Source organism: Papilio polytes, unplaced genomic scaffold (assembly GCF_000836215.1).
Source record: "Papilio polytes unplaced genomic scaffold, Ppol_1.0 DF823991.1, whole genome shotgun sequence".
NCBI classification, from domain to species: Eukaryota; Metazoa; Arthropoda; class Insecta; order Lepidoptera; family Papilionidae; genus Papilio; species Papilio polytes.
The window spans coordinates 2,549,223-2,563,681 of NW_013525213.1; the positions used below are offsets into that span (position 1 = coordinate 2,549,223).

The window sequence follows — 14,459 nt, forward strand, 5'->3', positions numbered from 1 at the left end:
GCTTTCTTACTAGAAACTTCTGAATATGTTGAAATAACCTAACTTTAATTTAAGAAAATAAAAACCCGACTAATCCTTATTCAGACAATTCTTCAGAGGAAGGGAAGCGGGACTAGTGAGAATAATAATCTTCCTAATAGAAGATATGGTGTGTAGTGTGAGCGTGCACATATTGGTTCGATACCTTTTACATTTCTATTGGTGTTGGAGAATGTTAAGAGGTTGTAAGTACAAGGTATTGAACGTTTTTCATATTTTTCAAGTGTTCATTTTGACGTGTTCCTTTATTGATATTTCAATTATAAAAATGTGAACAGACAAGAAAATATATTTTCCCTTCGTAAACACATACTGGTCGTTTCTATTCACCCCCCACCCCCCATCATCTATTGGTTTCCTTTTAGAACAAAATTTTTACAATATTCCAATATTATAAAACCGTAATGTTACGTGTTGCATCCTTTTTGTCATGTATCATAAGGTGACAAAAGTGCAGGCGGCCAGCTGAATCCGCCAAAATTGCGAAGCGACCGTTGCCCATAGATATCAGCAATTGCGGATGCGTTGCTACCTTTAATTGACAGAGGAGATGCATAGGAAGGGCAAATATACTCTTTATCTTTATAAAGAGTTATTTCCCCTTTTTATCGCGTCTCCTCTAAGCCTATTTAATGGTGGGTCAATACAAAGATTTTTACCATGAAACTTAATTTTTTTTTAAACAATGTTACATGCAACTTACATAAATATTTCACTGAAAATATTAAATATAATTTATAATTTAAACTATATAAGATAGAATTTGAATTGACTTAATTTGAATACTAACACTTTATCTAAATAAAATCCACTAGAAATTATTTTGTTTCAGATTTGTCATTTTGGGCACCATCCAAATCATTAATTTGTGGATTTTTATGGAATGATGTCATCCTCTTGACTCTCCCTTTGATATTCTGATTCTTTGATTCCAGAGTTTCATTAACATCATATTTTATTATTTTACCAGTAGATGGGTTAATTGGATACACACCTTCTGGTGTCGTTTTTCTCTTAGCCATATTCAAATCATGACGCCTTTTCATATGTTTGTTATAATTAGACCAATTTGTAAAATCTCTTGAACAAATTTCACATGAATATGGTTTGAGCCCAGTGTGCTGTCTTATGTGTTGGTCACGAATAGATTTAAATCTAAACTTTTTGTCACAATAGATGCAGTCAAATGGCAGAGAGTTTGTGTGAATTATTAAATGTGATTTGAGATAACTTTTCAAACGGAACCCCTTTCCACATTGATCACATTTATGGGGCTTCTCATTACTATGAATGGCTTTATGCTTTTTCAAATGTGTCAATGTTTTGAAACTACTCTTACAAATATTGCACTCATGGGATCGGTTGTCTTTATGTGACATTGTGTGGCATTTCAATTGATTTTTACTAACAAAACCTTTACCACATATATCACAAATATGCTCCTTTTTTCTATCAGTATGTATAAATAAATGACTGTGGAGTAATCGTTTGTTGTTAAATGACTTTTGACAAATATCACAGGTTAGGCTATTCTGATTAGAGACCAACTCAACTGGTACATGTATGAACCGTTTTCCTCTATAGAATGTATCCATATGCACTTTTAATTCTTCTGAACTTTCAAAATCAACATTGCAACCGGGACATACATATTTTGTTTTAGGCCCGTGTGCTGATCTTGTGTGACTATTTAGTGCACGGGTACATGTAAATTTACAATTACATTTGTAGCACATAAATTTGAGATGAGTGTTATGCCTTTGAACATGTACAATGAATGCATTTAAATACAATTTCCTTATGTTACATTCATGACATTTTAATGGATTACAAATTTGGTGGTATTGCATTGAATGTAGTTTTAGTTCTTCATTGTTAGAAAACTGAGTTTCACAAATGGAACAAGTCCAGAGGTAATCATTCCAGGTTAATATCAAGTCTGTGCTCCCACTACTCTTTTTGATTTTATTATTGCGAACACATTCAGAACTTGATTCAGCTTCTGATATATCAGAACTATCGTTGGAAGATTGAGAGTAAATTTCGAAGTCTAAACCAGCATTGCAATCAGATTTATTTCCTGAAGAAACTTCACTATGTTGGTATTCCACAATAACATTCTGTTGTTGTTCCACAATATCATTCTGTTGTTCCACAATATTATTTTGTTGTTCCTCTAAATCATTGTTCTGTTGTTGTTCTAAAATAACACCCTGATCCAAAACATGGTTCGGTTGATAATCAGAAAATTCTACTTTTACATTTTCCAAAACACAGCTCTGTTGATTTTTTAAATAGTCACAATATTCACCTTTTAAACAATCATTATCTGAAATATCAGAGTCTTGTTCTTTTAAGTAGTTATTTTTGTTTTTATAAATATCAGATAGAATATTTCGAGCTTTATCAACTTTTACTACGAATGCAAATGCTTTCTCAAGATTATCGTTACATGATTCGCAAATGTTCTTCGGAAGTGTTTCGTCGTAATCGTACAAAATATTTAAACGTGACAATTTTACAATAGTTTTGTGAAACACCTCATCGTCTGATTGCAATGAGATTAATTTACTGGTACATTCTAGCTGGGCGCATAATATACAATGGTAGTAAGTTTCACTTTTCTCGTCCATTTTCATTATTATATTCGCACCACATTCAAAACTTTACTGTCGTGTGTAATTCCAAATGTAATGAATAGGTACACGACTCTTACAAGGATAACTTCAATATTTAAGACAATCTGTTCTGTTTTGAAATTATACTACTGTTCGACATGGTTAAAAAAGAATCTTGTAGTTGATGTCGGAATATAAATATAGTTCGACATCGATTACAGATATGCTGAGCAATGTCATCTTGACAGTCGCTGCCTCGCTGCAGCAGAGTCATTTTTGATCAATAAGGACAAGCAAAGGCGAAGAAAGGGTGGCGGTGCATTGATAAATGTATCCATTTTTAACATTTTTGAGTTTCTACAAAAAATATCATTTGTGAAAATCTATCTTTGTTGTTCTCTTTAAATTAAAATGATCGCCGAACTTCGAAAGAAAATGGCACTTTAAGAATAAGATTAATAGAATAGTTTAAATAATAAGCGAATACTACTGGTACTCAGCTGGTTGCTTACAGTTTGTATTTGTAATAGACATAATTTTGGAAGGGCTTTCTGGCAATCCCAAAAAAATTATAATACATCAATCAATGTCATAACTACCAAATAAAACTAAACTTTGTCGGAGATTTATAACTTTATCGTTTGCTTTAATAAAATTAAATGTACTTTATGCAAACAACGAACGTATGTGAAAAAAATATTTCTATTACATCATGGAAAAAGAGGGCATAACTTATTGTATTTTATGCGCTCAGATAAAATGTTTCAGCAAGTTAATAAATTTGCACACCAATGGAATGTTACTTAAAACTGCAATTAAATTGTCTCTTTTGAATATTTCTTACGATGATCTCGACGCTGAAAAATTACCGAGAATGATATGCATTTCTTGTATGGAAAAATTAGATGAAGCATTCGAATTCGTTTCAGAAGTTGACAAAGCATTGGTGATGTTGAAAGAACTATACGAAAAGAAATTAAAAACTGAAGGTAGCTCCACAGAAAATCAAGAAAGTGTTGTGCAAGATAGTATATCCGAATACATTGTACATATTAAACCAGATGTTGCGGAATCTTCAGATTCAGAAGCCAGTTATAATTCTACAGGTAAGAAGCGTGACTCTTCTGGTGAAAGATCTCACAGTGATGAAGTGAAAAAAAAATTTAGATGTATCTTCAAAAGAGTTAAGTTGGCATGACTACATATGGACGTGTGCATACTGTGAAACACAGTTTACTGCCCTTGCAGAACTTCAAACACATTCAATGCAATATCACCACTGTTGTAATGCATACAAATGCTATGATTGTAAAATATGGAGGATGAATTTAAAAGATTTCATAATTCATGTCAAAAGTCATAAAAAATATCTTAAAACAATATGTCATAAGTGTAATAAGAAATTTGTGTTCGCACGTCATGTACATATACACATAAGTAGTGCACATGCTTCAAAATCGCCCTTTGTTTGTCTGGGATGTGATGTTGACTTTAAAAGTCAAGAAGAATTGAGTAATCATAGACAAGCATTCTATAAAAATAAACAAAGGATACACAATATACCATCAAACATAAGATCTAATACAAATGACTTATTTTGCATTACTTGTAAAAAATCTTATGCATCAAAGGTATCACTCCGTGCTCACTTATTAACTCATACCGAAAGAAAAAGAGCACATCTGTGAGAAGTGTGGCAAGTGTTTTTTTAGGAAACGGGATTTAGTAGAGCACACCATAGTGCATGATGAAGAACGCAGGCATCAATGTAAAGTATGTCTGATGAAATTTAAAACTAAATATATCTTGAAGCAGCATGTAGCTGTCCATAGTTCCGAAAAACCATTTAAATGTAATGAATGTGGACACAATTTCCGTCTGAAGAATCAATTGACTGCACACAGTAAAAGTCACAGTGACTCCAGACCACACGAATGCACATATTGTGGTAAAAGTTTTAGACTTAGAGGGACACTTTATATTCATCTGCGACAGCATACAGGAGAAAAGCCATATTCATGTGATATTTGTGTGCGGAAGTTTACAAATTGGCCTAATTATAATGTTCATATGAAAAGAATGCACAAAATAAATATGTCAAAGAAGAAATTACCAATAAAAAGTACATCTAAGACGTAAAGTGTGTATTAAACGAATGAAAACAGAGGGACCATGTTTTAAAATGGTTTTGACAAAAGAGGCTAAAAACTAGTAATTAAACATTTCTTGCTGGCAATGTGCCTTATTAATATAATGATTTTATTGTTGAGAATGAAATATCTATGTTATTAAGACTAAAAATATTAATTTTCTGATTATACACAAATTGAAAACATTTTACGATTGTTCAAGAAAAGAAAACAGAAAATTAACAGTAATAATTGCATGAATGTAGATTTACATTCATGCAATTATTACAGGATCTCATGTTTAAGTAGAAAAACATTTATAGCTTTGTTTCTTTTATTAAACACTAGCTGATCCCATGCGGCTTCGTCTTCTTGAAATTATAAACACTCTTCATTGTTTACGTTTGTATAACTTACAAATGTCAAAATCGTAAATGACAACTGAGGCTGTTGACATTGGCCAACAATTACTGTTACCATGGCAATTGCTTCTTGATGTAACTGGTTTATATAGTGCCGCAAGGCCAGTGGCATAGTGTGAACACTAAATTGCGCCAGTGAGTCTAAACATGACTGGTCGACGCAACAACCAACCGGCCAAATGTGACCGGGCATTAGGATTTTTTTGCGTTCTGGTAACAAAATCTTATCTATTAAAAGTCTCTGTCAATGTCAAAAACCTGCCATATGATACGATCTTTATCGGAGGTTTATATCGTTATTATTGACTTTCATAAAATTAAATGTCCTTTGTAGAAACACAAACTTGAAATAATATCTCTATTATATCATGGAAAAAGAGGGCATAACTTATTGTCTTTTCTGCGCCGAGATAAAATGTTTCAGCAAGTTAATTAATTTGCACACCAATGGAATGTTACACAAAACTGCAATTAAATTGTCTCGTTTGAATATTTCTTACGATGATCTTGACGCTGAAAAATTACCGAGAATGATATGCATTTCTTGTATGGAAAAATTAGATAAAGCATTCGAATTCGTTTCTGAAGTCGACAAAGCATTGGTGATGTTGAAAGAACTGTACGAAAAGAAATTAAAAACCGAAGGTAGCTCCACAGAAAATCAAGAAAGTGATGTGCACGATAGTATATCCGAATACAGCGTAAATATTAAACCAGATGTTGCGGAATCTTCAGACTCAGAAGCAAGTTATAATTCTACAGGTAAGAAGCGCGACTCTTCTGGTGAAAGATCTCACAGTGATGAAGTGAAAATTAATTTAGATGTATCTTCAAAAGAGTTAAGTTGGCATGACTACATATGGACATGTGCATACTGTGAAACACAGTTTACTGCCCTTGCAGAACTTCAAACACATTCAATGCAATATCACCAATGTTGTAATGCATACAAATGCTATGATTGTAAAATATGGAAGATGAATTTGAAACAATTCATAATACATGTCAAAAGTCATAAGAAATATCTGAAATTAGTCTGTCATAAGTGTAACAAGAAATTTATGTTTGCATGTCATGTCCATATGCATATGAAGACTGCACATGCTACAAAAACACCCTTTGTTTGTCTGGGATGTGATGTTGATTTTCAAAATCAAGAAGAACTGAGTAATCATAGCAGAGCATTTTATAAAAATAAGAGAAGGAAATATATCCCATTACGAATAAAGTCTAATACAAATGATTTATTTTGTATTACATGCAAAAAATCTTATAAAACAAAAGGAACACTCCATGCGCATTTATTAACTCACACTGAAAGAAAAAGAGAGCACATTTGTGAGAAATGTGGCAAGGGTTTCTTGAGAAAACGGGATTTAGCAGAACATACTTCAATACATGATGAACGTATACATCAATGTAAAATATGTCAGATGAAATTCAAAACATTAAGGATTTTGAAACAACATGAAAGCATTCACAGTACGGATAAGCCATTTAAATGTAACGAATGTGGTAGAGACTTCCGTCTGAAGAATCAACTCACTACGCACAGCATTATTCACACTGACTCCAGACCGCATGAATGCAATTATTGTGACAAAAAATTTAGATTTAGAAGTGTACTTCATCTCCATTTACGACAGCATACTGGAGAAAAGCCATACTCATGTGATATATGTGTGCGGAAGTTTACAAATTGGCCTAATTATAATGTTCATATGAAAAGAATGCACAAAATAAATATGGCAAAGAAGAAATTACCTGCAAGTGATACATCAAACACCATCATAAACAATTTAGAAAGTAATGATACACTTGGATGATGGAATCAGATTTGTTTAGGAACAGAAAGTAACAGCCTAGCTGAACGCTAGTCATGTCAAAGTATAAAAGTTATACTTAGTCATGTCAAAGTAATTTAAAAGTTTAAAACATTTTAACATCTAGATTTTAGGTACTAACTATCAAGGACAGGATCCTTATAAAAAGGAATCTATCCAATCCTTTAGTAGTTGATCTACGCTATTCAAAAGGAAGATTTAAATAATTTTTACTTTTGGGTACAGCAAAGTTTTGAACTAAGTTGGCAGCATTCATTTTATTCCGTCCAAGTATGGATTGTCTTTGTGAGGGGGCTAACATAGCCAGCATGTACCATATTAAGCAACATCCTTTACCATCAGAGGTTGTAATTAAGCACTGGTTTGTTCATTGTAAAGAAAAAAATGTCCAGTGATATAGGGTAAAGACAGACATGTTAACATACAAACTTTAATCTTTGTTCAAAGCAGAAATTCAATTAACCAGATTTATTTTTCTTCTCTTTGAGATGTTAGATGTGTATGAAAGCATTTTTGTTTATTTGAGACAATATTAATTATGTAAAAAAATTTTTTCACTGAGCTAATATAAGATTATAATCAGTGGAATTATGAATAAAAGAGATTGTGTAAATATATTTATTTATGTGCAAACAAAGCTAAACATCTAGGCGATATATTAGCATTAACAATCTTTCTACAAGTTGTATTTAATAAGCCATTTTCCCTTAAATAAACAATCCTGTCTAGTAAAATAAAGTTTTCAATAATAGGTTGCAACTGGTTTTGTAATAAAATAAATATGGCGGCCTTTTTAAATGTCACTGGTGGTAAATCACGCCAAATTGTAATTAATTCCTCGACAGCAGCTTTTGCATTAAACGATTTATTATAAAAAATTGATGATTCATTAAAACTGTCTATTTCTAAATTTTCTTCTATAAATAAGAATCCGTCAGTACAGGCATCTTTTGCGTAACTTTCAAAATTGTTTTGCACCGTCTTGACTCTTACGGCTTTACGTTTTTTTCTTTTTATCTTGTAGTTATCTGAAAAAGAAAACATTTAAATAAAAATGTATTGGTCTTTATAATACTAAATAAATTTTCCTTTCAAAACAATGAAAAACAAAATAACCTTTAAGCTACTTTACGTTTACATTATGCCAGTAAAATAGGCCAGTAGCATTCAAAGTTAGTGCTGGCATAATATGAACACAATCGCGCCAGTAAACCAATAAAGACCAAACCCGCCTGGTTTCTAAATATAAACCAGGCATTATCTAAAAGCTGGTTTACATTTTGACGAAACAAACCCCGGGTGTCGTTAAATTTTCGTTAGTTCATCCCACTAAAAGATAAAGCAAAATTCGTATCTAGTCAATTTGTTAACTTACATTTGGACGCGTATACTTGTAAAACGGCTCTGGCGACTAAGTTAAAAACTAAACTTCTTAAGTTATTTTGACCAATAAGCTGCGGTTGTGCTGCTAATCTTAAAAATGGTGTTTTCATGTATTCATAACCACTTCTTTTAAAATAAATTTCTTTCAGACAATTACTAAGAGGAAAATTAGAGAATTTGCTGTCCGACAAATGTTCAATTCGCATTTTATGGTAGCAGCACGGCATTAAGATCATAGCTCTGGCGTTTTCCATTTTTAAAAATATATTCATAGCGTCAATTGTTAAATCTGCACATGCGTGGAGACCTGTTATACAAAAATTGTTGCAATTTTGAAATTTATCTTTTAGAAAATACTCCAAGTTTATATGAGATTGCTCGGTAATTCTATGTTTGATATACTTCACGCTGCTAGTAGAGTCAATGTGGTATTTATTTTGTCGTTGCTTTGCAGCAACATAATGCCTTTCATTGCACTCTAAGCCCAATACATTGTAATGACTCATATCGAAAATTACTTGATCCAAATATCCCTGAAAAAAATATCATCACTTTTATAAAAATCAATGATACAATTTGCTTGTATATTTCCAGTATTGTAATTAAATGCAAACTCCAAATTTACCCTAATATTTGCCAAGCGTAAATTTTCATAAAATAATTTCCTTCGAACGTCAGTTACTAATGGTTGCAAGTTTATAAATTAAATGCTTTCGAATGATTTAGACGTTGATAATAGTGTGGTAAAATATCAATAAAAAGGGGGATTTATTACCAATCCTGATCCAAAATCAACGACGGTATCACATCCAATATTATCGCAAAGTCTTCTTATTTCCTTCGCTAAGCAAATAATTTCATGTCTCTTCTTCGGTCCTAGTGGTGCATTAATTTCATACTCAGTATTAGCTTCTACATTATTATAATTAGCTCGAAGCTTATCCAATTTATTAAAAAAATCATTATATACTGCAACATCTTCAGTTTCGCTTCGAAGATCAAAATCATGTTCAAAAACATCAATGTCTTCAAAATTATCGATGCATATGTCGTCTATGACCCCTTTAACAAGAACGTCAGTATTTGCAAAGTTATACAAGTTTTGATACTCTCCGAAGAATTGAGTGCACGCTTCAAAGTAGCCTTCGTAACTCTCAAAGTGTACCGGCAGAGACATTTTTAGAGAAACTGTAATTAAAACATTTAAACGTAATTATTAATACAAAAACTGCAGAACCCAAAAAAGCGCCAATAGCCAAAGGTTAGGGGTACGAATGTCCGAACACGTGGTCGAGGGGTCGAAACCCGGCATTCGACTACTGTCGTAGGTAAATAACCTAGCAAAAACCTAGAGCTTAATTGGAATTGTAAAATATAAGTGAATTGACAAAAATACACTAATATAAAAAAAATATATAAACTTAGCTTAAAGCATTAACAATTCATAAACGAAATTGATTCTTCATAAAACAAGTAATGTCAACTAATAAATTGCACTAATGGCATCGACATATCACGTTATCGTGGGTTCGAGTCTCGCTTTGCTCTATTGTCGAGTACCAAATGCTGGCACTAGCTTTGTATCTTTGGTAAGAGAAGTTAGGTTATTTTATTTTAAATTTAAAACTTAGGCAGCTAGGTTTAAGTGTAGTATATACACGTCGCATATTAAGAAGATAGTAGTGTGTTAGAGGACTGGAAAGATCTGTTTTGTAGAAAAAAAGGGTACAAGTCAGTAAGTACTAGACAAAAACAGGATCAATATTAAAACAGTCTGAACAAGAAAAGATGTTGGGGCATCTGATACGACATGACGACCTTATGACCACACAAAAGAATTTGTTTAATTCCAAAAACAGCATTCGACAGATAAAAAAGGTGGCATCATGTCGTATTAAGAGGTCAAAAGGTTAATACAAGAGAATTTCTTTACCCATAATATGACACGTCAAAATAATAACACAACTTATTATTACATTTAAGTTTATTTTTAAACAGTCTTAACATGTCTTTACTAAGCAAATAATAACATAAACCATCGAAACACACTACTTAATTTATATAATTCAACAAGCAAAGAAAGGACAGTAATCCTAAATGCCAAAACTAAAGCATATCCCGTTAAAATAATCTGGGATTTACATAAATTTATATCTGAAATATTACATCCATGCAATTCTAATTAGAATAAGACATTAGCATTTCGACAAATTTAAAAATCATATGTATTAATCAAATAATAAATATTTTAACAAAAACAGATAAAGCTAGACTTTTCAATTGTTGACCCTCCTCAATTAATAACCATAGAATAAACAATATACATTTCTAAGTACACTTTTAAGTGCCATAAACTTGCTTTGGAAAAAGTTTACTGCTGGGGTCCACTTATCTTTTTCCAAAACTCACCATCCTTCTGTATTTCTTGTGATGCACCTTCACCAATAACACATTTTCCTGCCCATATTTCAGGAGCTAAATATTTATGGCACGCTTCTATCAGATCTTCCTTTGTGACCGCCAGCACTCTCTCACGTTGTGTTTGCCAAATGTCAAACGATAATCCATAGAGAAACAGATCAATACCCTTCATGTATTCCGCTACAGGTTGATCCATCTGCTGCAATATTGAAAGTTTCGCTTCAAAAAGATTTTGATCATCCAAAAGATTACTGTTATTTTCCATCCATGTTGTGGTATTATCAAAAACATCCAATGTTTTACGTGAGTTCGGATCTCTGTATGAATAGAAGTTGAAAACACCATCCAAAGTTAATGCTGCTCCTCCTCCGTAAGCGCCATTTTGTTCCCTGACAATAGGATGAAGGTATTTAGATGTCAAAAACCTGGACAACACACGGAGTTTCGGATAATCTGGGTCGGTATATGGCACTGCTTGAACAACTTTGGCACAGTAATTGATTGGTATGTTCATCGAAACATGAATACCTCGGTTCTGTTTAGGCATTTGTTTTGAATCAACCCAGTTAATGCGGTTTATATCTTTGTTCTCCTCATTGTGGCTCAGACTCTTACAGAACTCATCGAGGCACTCTAATACATCAACATTAGTATTTGAGAAATGGAAAGCCCCTCTTAGATTGTATCCATTCAAAGTTTGTGTTGAAATAGAATCAACTATTGTTTGTATATCGCTGATTGTGTATTGTTTTTGTATACCCTGCATGTTTATCACATGTTGTATTCCTAACAAATTCTCTTTGCATTCATCAACAGATGATATTAGGGAGCGAGCTGATTGCATTGCGTATGTGTGACCATTGTCTATAATGCCACTGGTTAAAGATGAACAATAATTGTTTAAAAGCATTTTCATTCTCTCCTCATTCTCAAAATTTGGCTTACTGAAGATTTCAGACCAAATATTAAGCATTTTGGGTATATTATCTTCGAGACAGTGGCTCCCAATCAGCAAACCTTGTTCGTATTGTCCATGCTGATCTATATGTTCCGTCACATGAGTTAAGAAACTCAACCCAGATGTACTCATGCTAACATATTTGTCAAAGTCTCGAAAATTGTAAGATACTGTATCAAACTTGTCAATAACATAATTAAAGAATGGCAGCAACCGCTGTTGCTCTTCATTTAAACTTTCAGTTCCAAGAACTCCTTTAAAATATATTACTCCATTGGTATTGGCCTCACAGAGCTGTAGAGGAATTGAGCCAGATACTGTATGCTTCAGGGGAGGGGCAGTTTTATTAAGAGTTATCTCTTCTAGTTTTAAACAAGGCAACACATCCAGGTTTTGTTGCTTCTTTTGTGCTTTGGAAAGTTCCAATCCATCGTAATAAACTTGTTTTCTGTCTTCCTCACATAGTTCTTCCACTTTTTTCTGTAGTAATTCTTGTTCTGCTGTATTAAATACATCATCGAATTTGGGATCAGGTTGCATAGTCATTATTAATTTGTGTGTGTTACATATGAAGTATTTTTCAATCACAGCTTTCACGTAATGTTGATCTTTAAGATTCACTTTAAGTTTATCAAGCAATTTATTTATTTTTAATGCATTCAAAAGTGGTCCATTATGTATCCATAACGGCATTATATTGAAGAGTAAATTGAGACCAAATTTAGGTGATTGATGTTTTATAGCTAATTCAAATCCATGTAAAACACTTTCAATGTGATCCTGGTCGAAACCTTTTGTGAATATTCTGTGTATAGTTTCATATGCTATCTTTTCAATTGTTGCAAAGTTCTTTTCTTCAACATCTCTAAGTCCTACAGCAAACAGCGTATCTCTTATCTGATTGTCATAACCAGTTAAAGAATTATAGCCACCTGATATATTTTTCTCAATGAGACTCTTATAAAATGCTGAATTCGGACCAATTATCATGAGCTCGGAGAGTGCGGTCAGCATAAATGTCTCATAAATGTTGGTAATATCTGACATAACATAACCAATAGCTATCTGATTTTGTTTCTCTACAGGTCCACCATATTGATCCACTCTACAAGAAATTGACACCCTCTTTTCTTCTTTCCACCTTTCTTGTGGTGTCACAACAGTATTTTTAGGATCTAAGTATTCATAATGACTTAAATATGAATCATTTACAAATTTAAGGTTAGCTTCTAATGGGAAGTTGCCATAAGAATAAATTCTTGCATTACTAGGGTGGTAATGAGTAGCATGGAATCTTTTTAAATGACTGTGAGTTAACTCTGGAATACATAAGGGGTCACCTCCAGACACATAACCGTAAGTGCCCTGTGGTAATATTTGGTTAATAAATTTCTGACCAAATAAAGAGCTTGTTTCCGAGAAAGCACCCTTCATTTCATTGTAAACTACACCCTTGAATACTAAATTGGATGTTTTGTTTTGTAAATCTGAGTGTTCTAATCTCCAGCCTTCTTGTAAAAAGTCAAGTCTAGCTAAATTAGGCTTGAAAACTGCATCAAGATATACTTTTTGGAGATTCCTGTAATCAATTTCATTTTGAGAGGAATATGGATAGAAAGTGTAATCGGGGCCAGTCAGGGCGTTCATAAATGTCGCTAGAGACCTGTTAAGCATTTTAAAAAAGGGATCTCTTACTGGATATTTTTCTGAACCACAAAGAACAGTGTGCTCTAGTATGTGTGGGGTGCCCATGGAGTCAAGTGGAGTGGTACGGAAGCCTACAGAGAATACATTGTTAGAATCATCTCTTTCCAAATGTAGGTATTCAGTTTTAGTTTTTTCATGTGTAAGGAAGTATGCTGTCATGTTGTATTCCTTGATATGTTCAACTTCAGAGCAAATGAAGCCATGACTAACTTTTCCAGGCTGCAAAGCCAGTGATTCTTTTTTCTTTAAGATACTGCCACTGTACTTTCTATTGGCTAGCAGTAACCGATTCTGCACAATTCCAAATTGGTTGAGTCTCGAATACATATTGCTTGATATATTTTTCCTGCAATGTAACACAGCACTCACTGTATAAGTAAATAACAGTATTTATGAGTTAAGCAGGATTAATCACTTGGCATGTAAATAAGTTATGGCAAGACACTGGTTTTTTATCTTTTTTTTTATCAGTCGTACTTTCAGACACTCTCATAAATTAACGTTTTACACTTGTTTGTTCTAAAGTTTATAGTAACGAAGGTTAATCGATTTGTCAACGAAATTTTAACGTAATTAACCTCTTTACAATGCGATAAATCAAGAGAGTAAAATTTAGAATGCCGGAATAATTTGCAATGTCTGTATTTTTGGAATTTAATAAAGCCGGACAAGAAAAACAAAAGCGTAATGATGCAATATAACTACTTACAGAAGTCAAGTTATATCCGGTTAGAACAGGTGAATGTATTAATAATTCACTTTAAATAGTGCATAATGCAGATAATTCTTAATCTCAGTGAAATAAACTCTTCTGCGACCAAGTGAATTATATTACGAAAATGAAATAAGATTTGGGAAATGATATTTGACAATTAATGACATGTACAGCGTGCAGCAGAATTACTAATTTTCAAAGAGTAAATAAGACCAATTGTTAA

The 14,459-nt window shown here is 32.8% G+C and overlaps 4 protein-coding genes across 4 annotated transcripts; 2 read left to right on the plus strand and 2 right to left on the minus strand.

Annotated features, from left to right (window-relative positions):
- Window positions 1-553: 553 nt before the first annotated feature.
- On the minus strand, window positions 554-2,880 carry LOC106101345 (zinc finger protein-like). The gene has a single exon (XM_013280526.1). The coding sequence runs from the start codon at window positions 2,676-2,678 to the stop codon at window positions 858-860; it is 1,821 nt and encodes a 606-aa protein (XP_013135980.1). The 5' UTR covers window positions 2,679-2,880; the 3' UTR covers window positions 554-857.
- Window positions 2,881-3,044: 164 nt separating this feature from the next.
- Window positions 3,045-4,937, plus strand: LOC106101350 (gastrula zinc finger protein XlCGF64.1-like). Its single transcript, XM_013280532.1, is given in 2 exon segments — window positions 3,045-4,327; window positions 4,329-4,937. Coding segments are annotated over 2 exon segments (873 nt in total). The 5' UTR covers window positions 3,045-3,922; the 3' UTR covers window positions 4,797-4,937.
- Window positions 4,938-5,207: 270 nt separating this feature from the next.
- On the plus strand, window positions 5,208-7,929 carry LOC106101349 (zinc finger protein OZF-like). Its single transcript, XM_013280531.1, has one exon. The coding sequence runs from the start codon at window positions 5,577-5,579 to the stop codon at window positions 7,032-7,034; it is 1,458 nt and encodes a 485-aa protein (XP_013135985.1). The 5' UTR covers window positions 5,208-5,576; the 3' UTR covers window positions 7,035-7,929.
- Window positions 7,930-10,401: 2,472 nt separating this feature from the next.
- LOC106101344 (presequence protease, mitochondrial) lies at window positions 10,402-14,413 on the minus strand. The gene is made up of 2 exons (XM_013280525.1): window positions 14,231-14,413; window positions 10,402-13,867 (listed from the first exon to the last, which is right to left on the minus strand). The coding sequence occupies exon 2, from the start codon at window positions 13,846-13,848 to the stop codon at window positions 10,807-10,809; it is 3,042 nt and encodes a 1,013-aa protein (XP_013135979.1). The 5' UTR covers window positions 13,849-13,867; window positions 14,231-14,413; the 3' UTR covers window positions 10,402-10,806.
- Between the last annotated feature and the right edge of the window lie 46 nt (window positions 14,414-14,459).

Bases quoted from the DNA above. Each gene is read 5' to 3' on its own strand.
- LOC106101345 (XM_013280526.1), bottom strand. From the start codon at position 2,678: ATGAAAATGGACGAGAAAAGTGAAACTTACTACCATTGTATATTATGC.
- LOC106101344 (XM_013280525.1), bottom strand. From the start codon at position 13,848: ATGTATTCGAGACTCAACCAATTTGGAATTGTGCAGAATCGGTTACTG.
- LOC106101349 (XM_013280531.1), top strand. From the start codon at position 5,577: ATGGAAAAAGAGGGCATAACTTATTGTCTTTTCTGCGCCGAGATAAAA.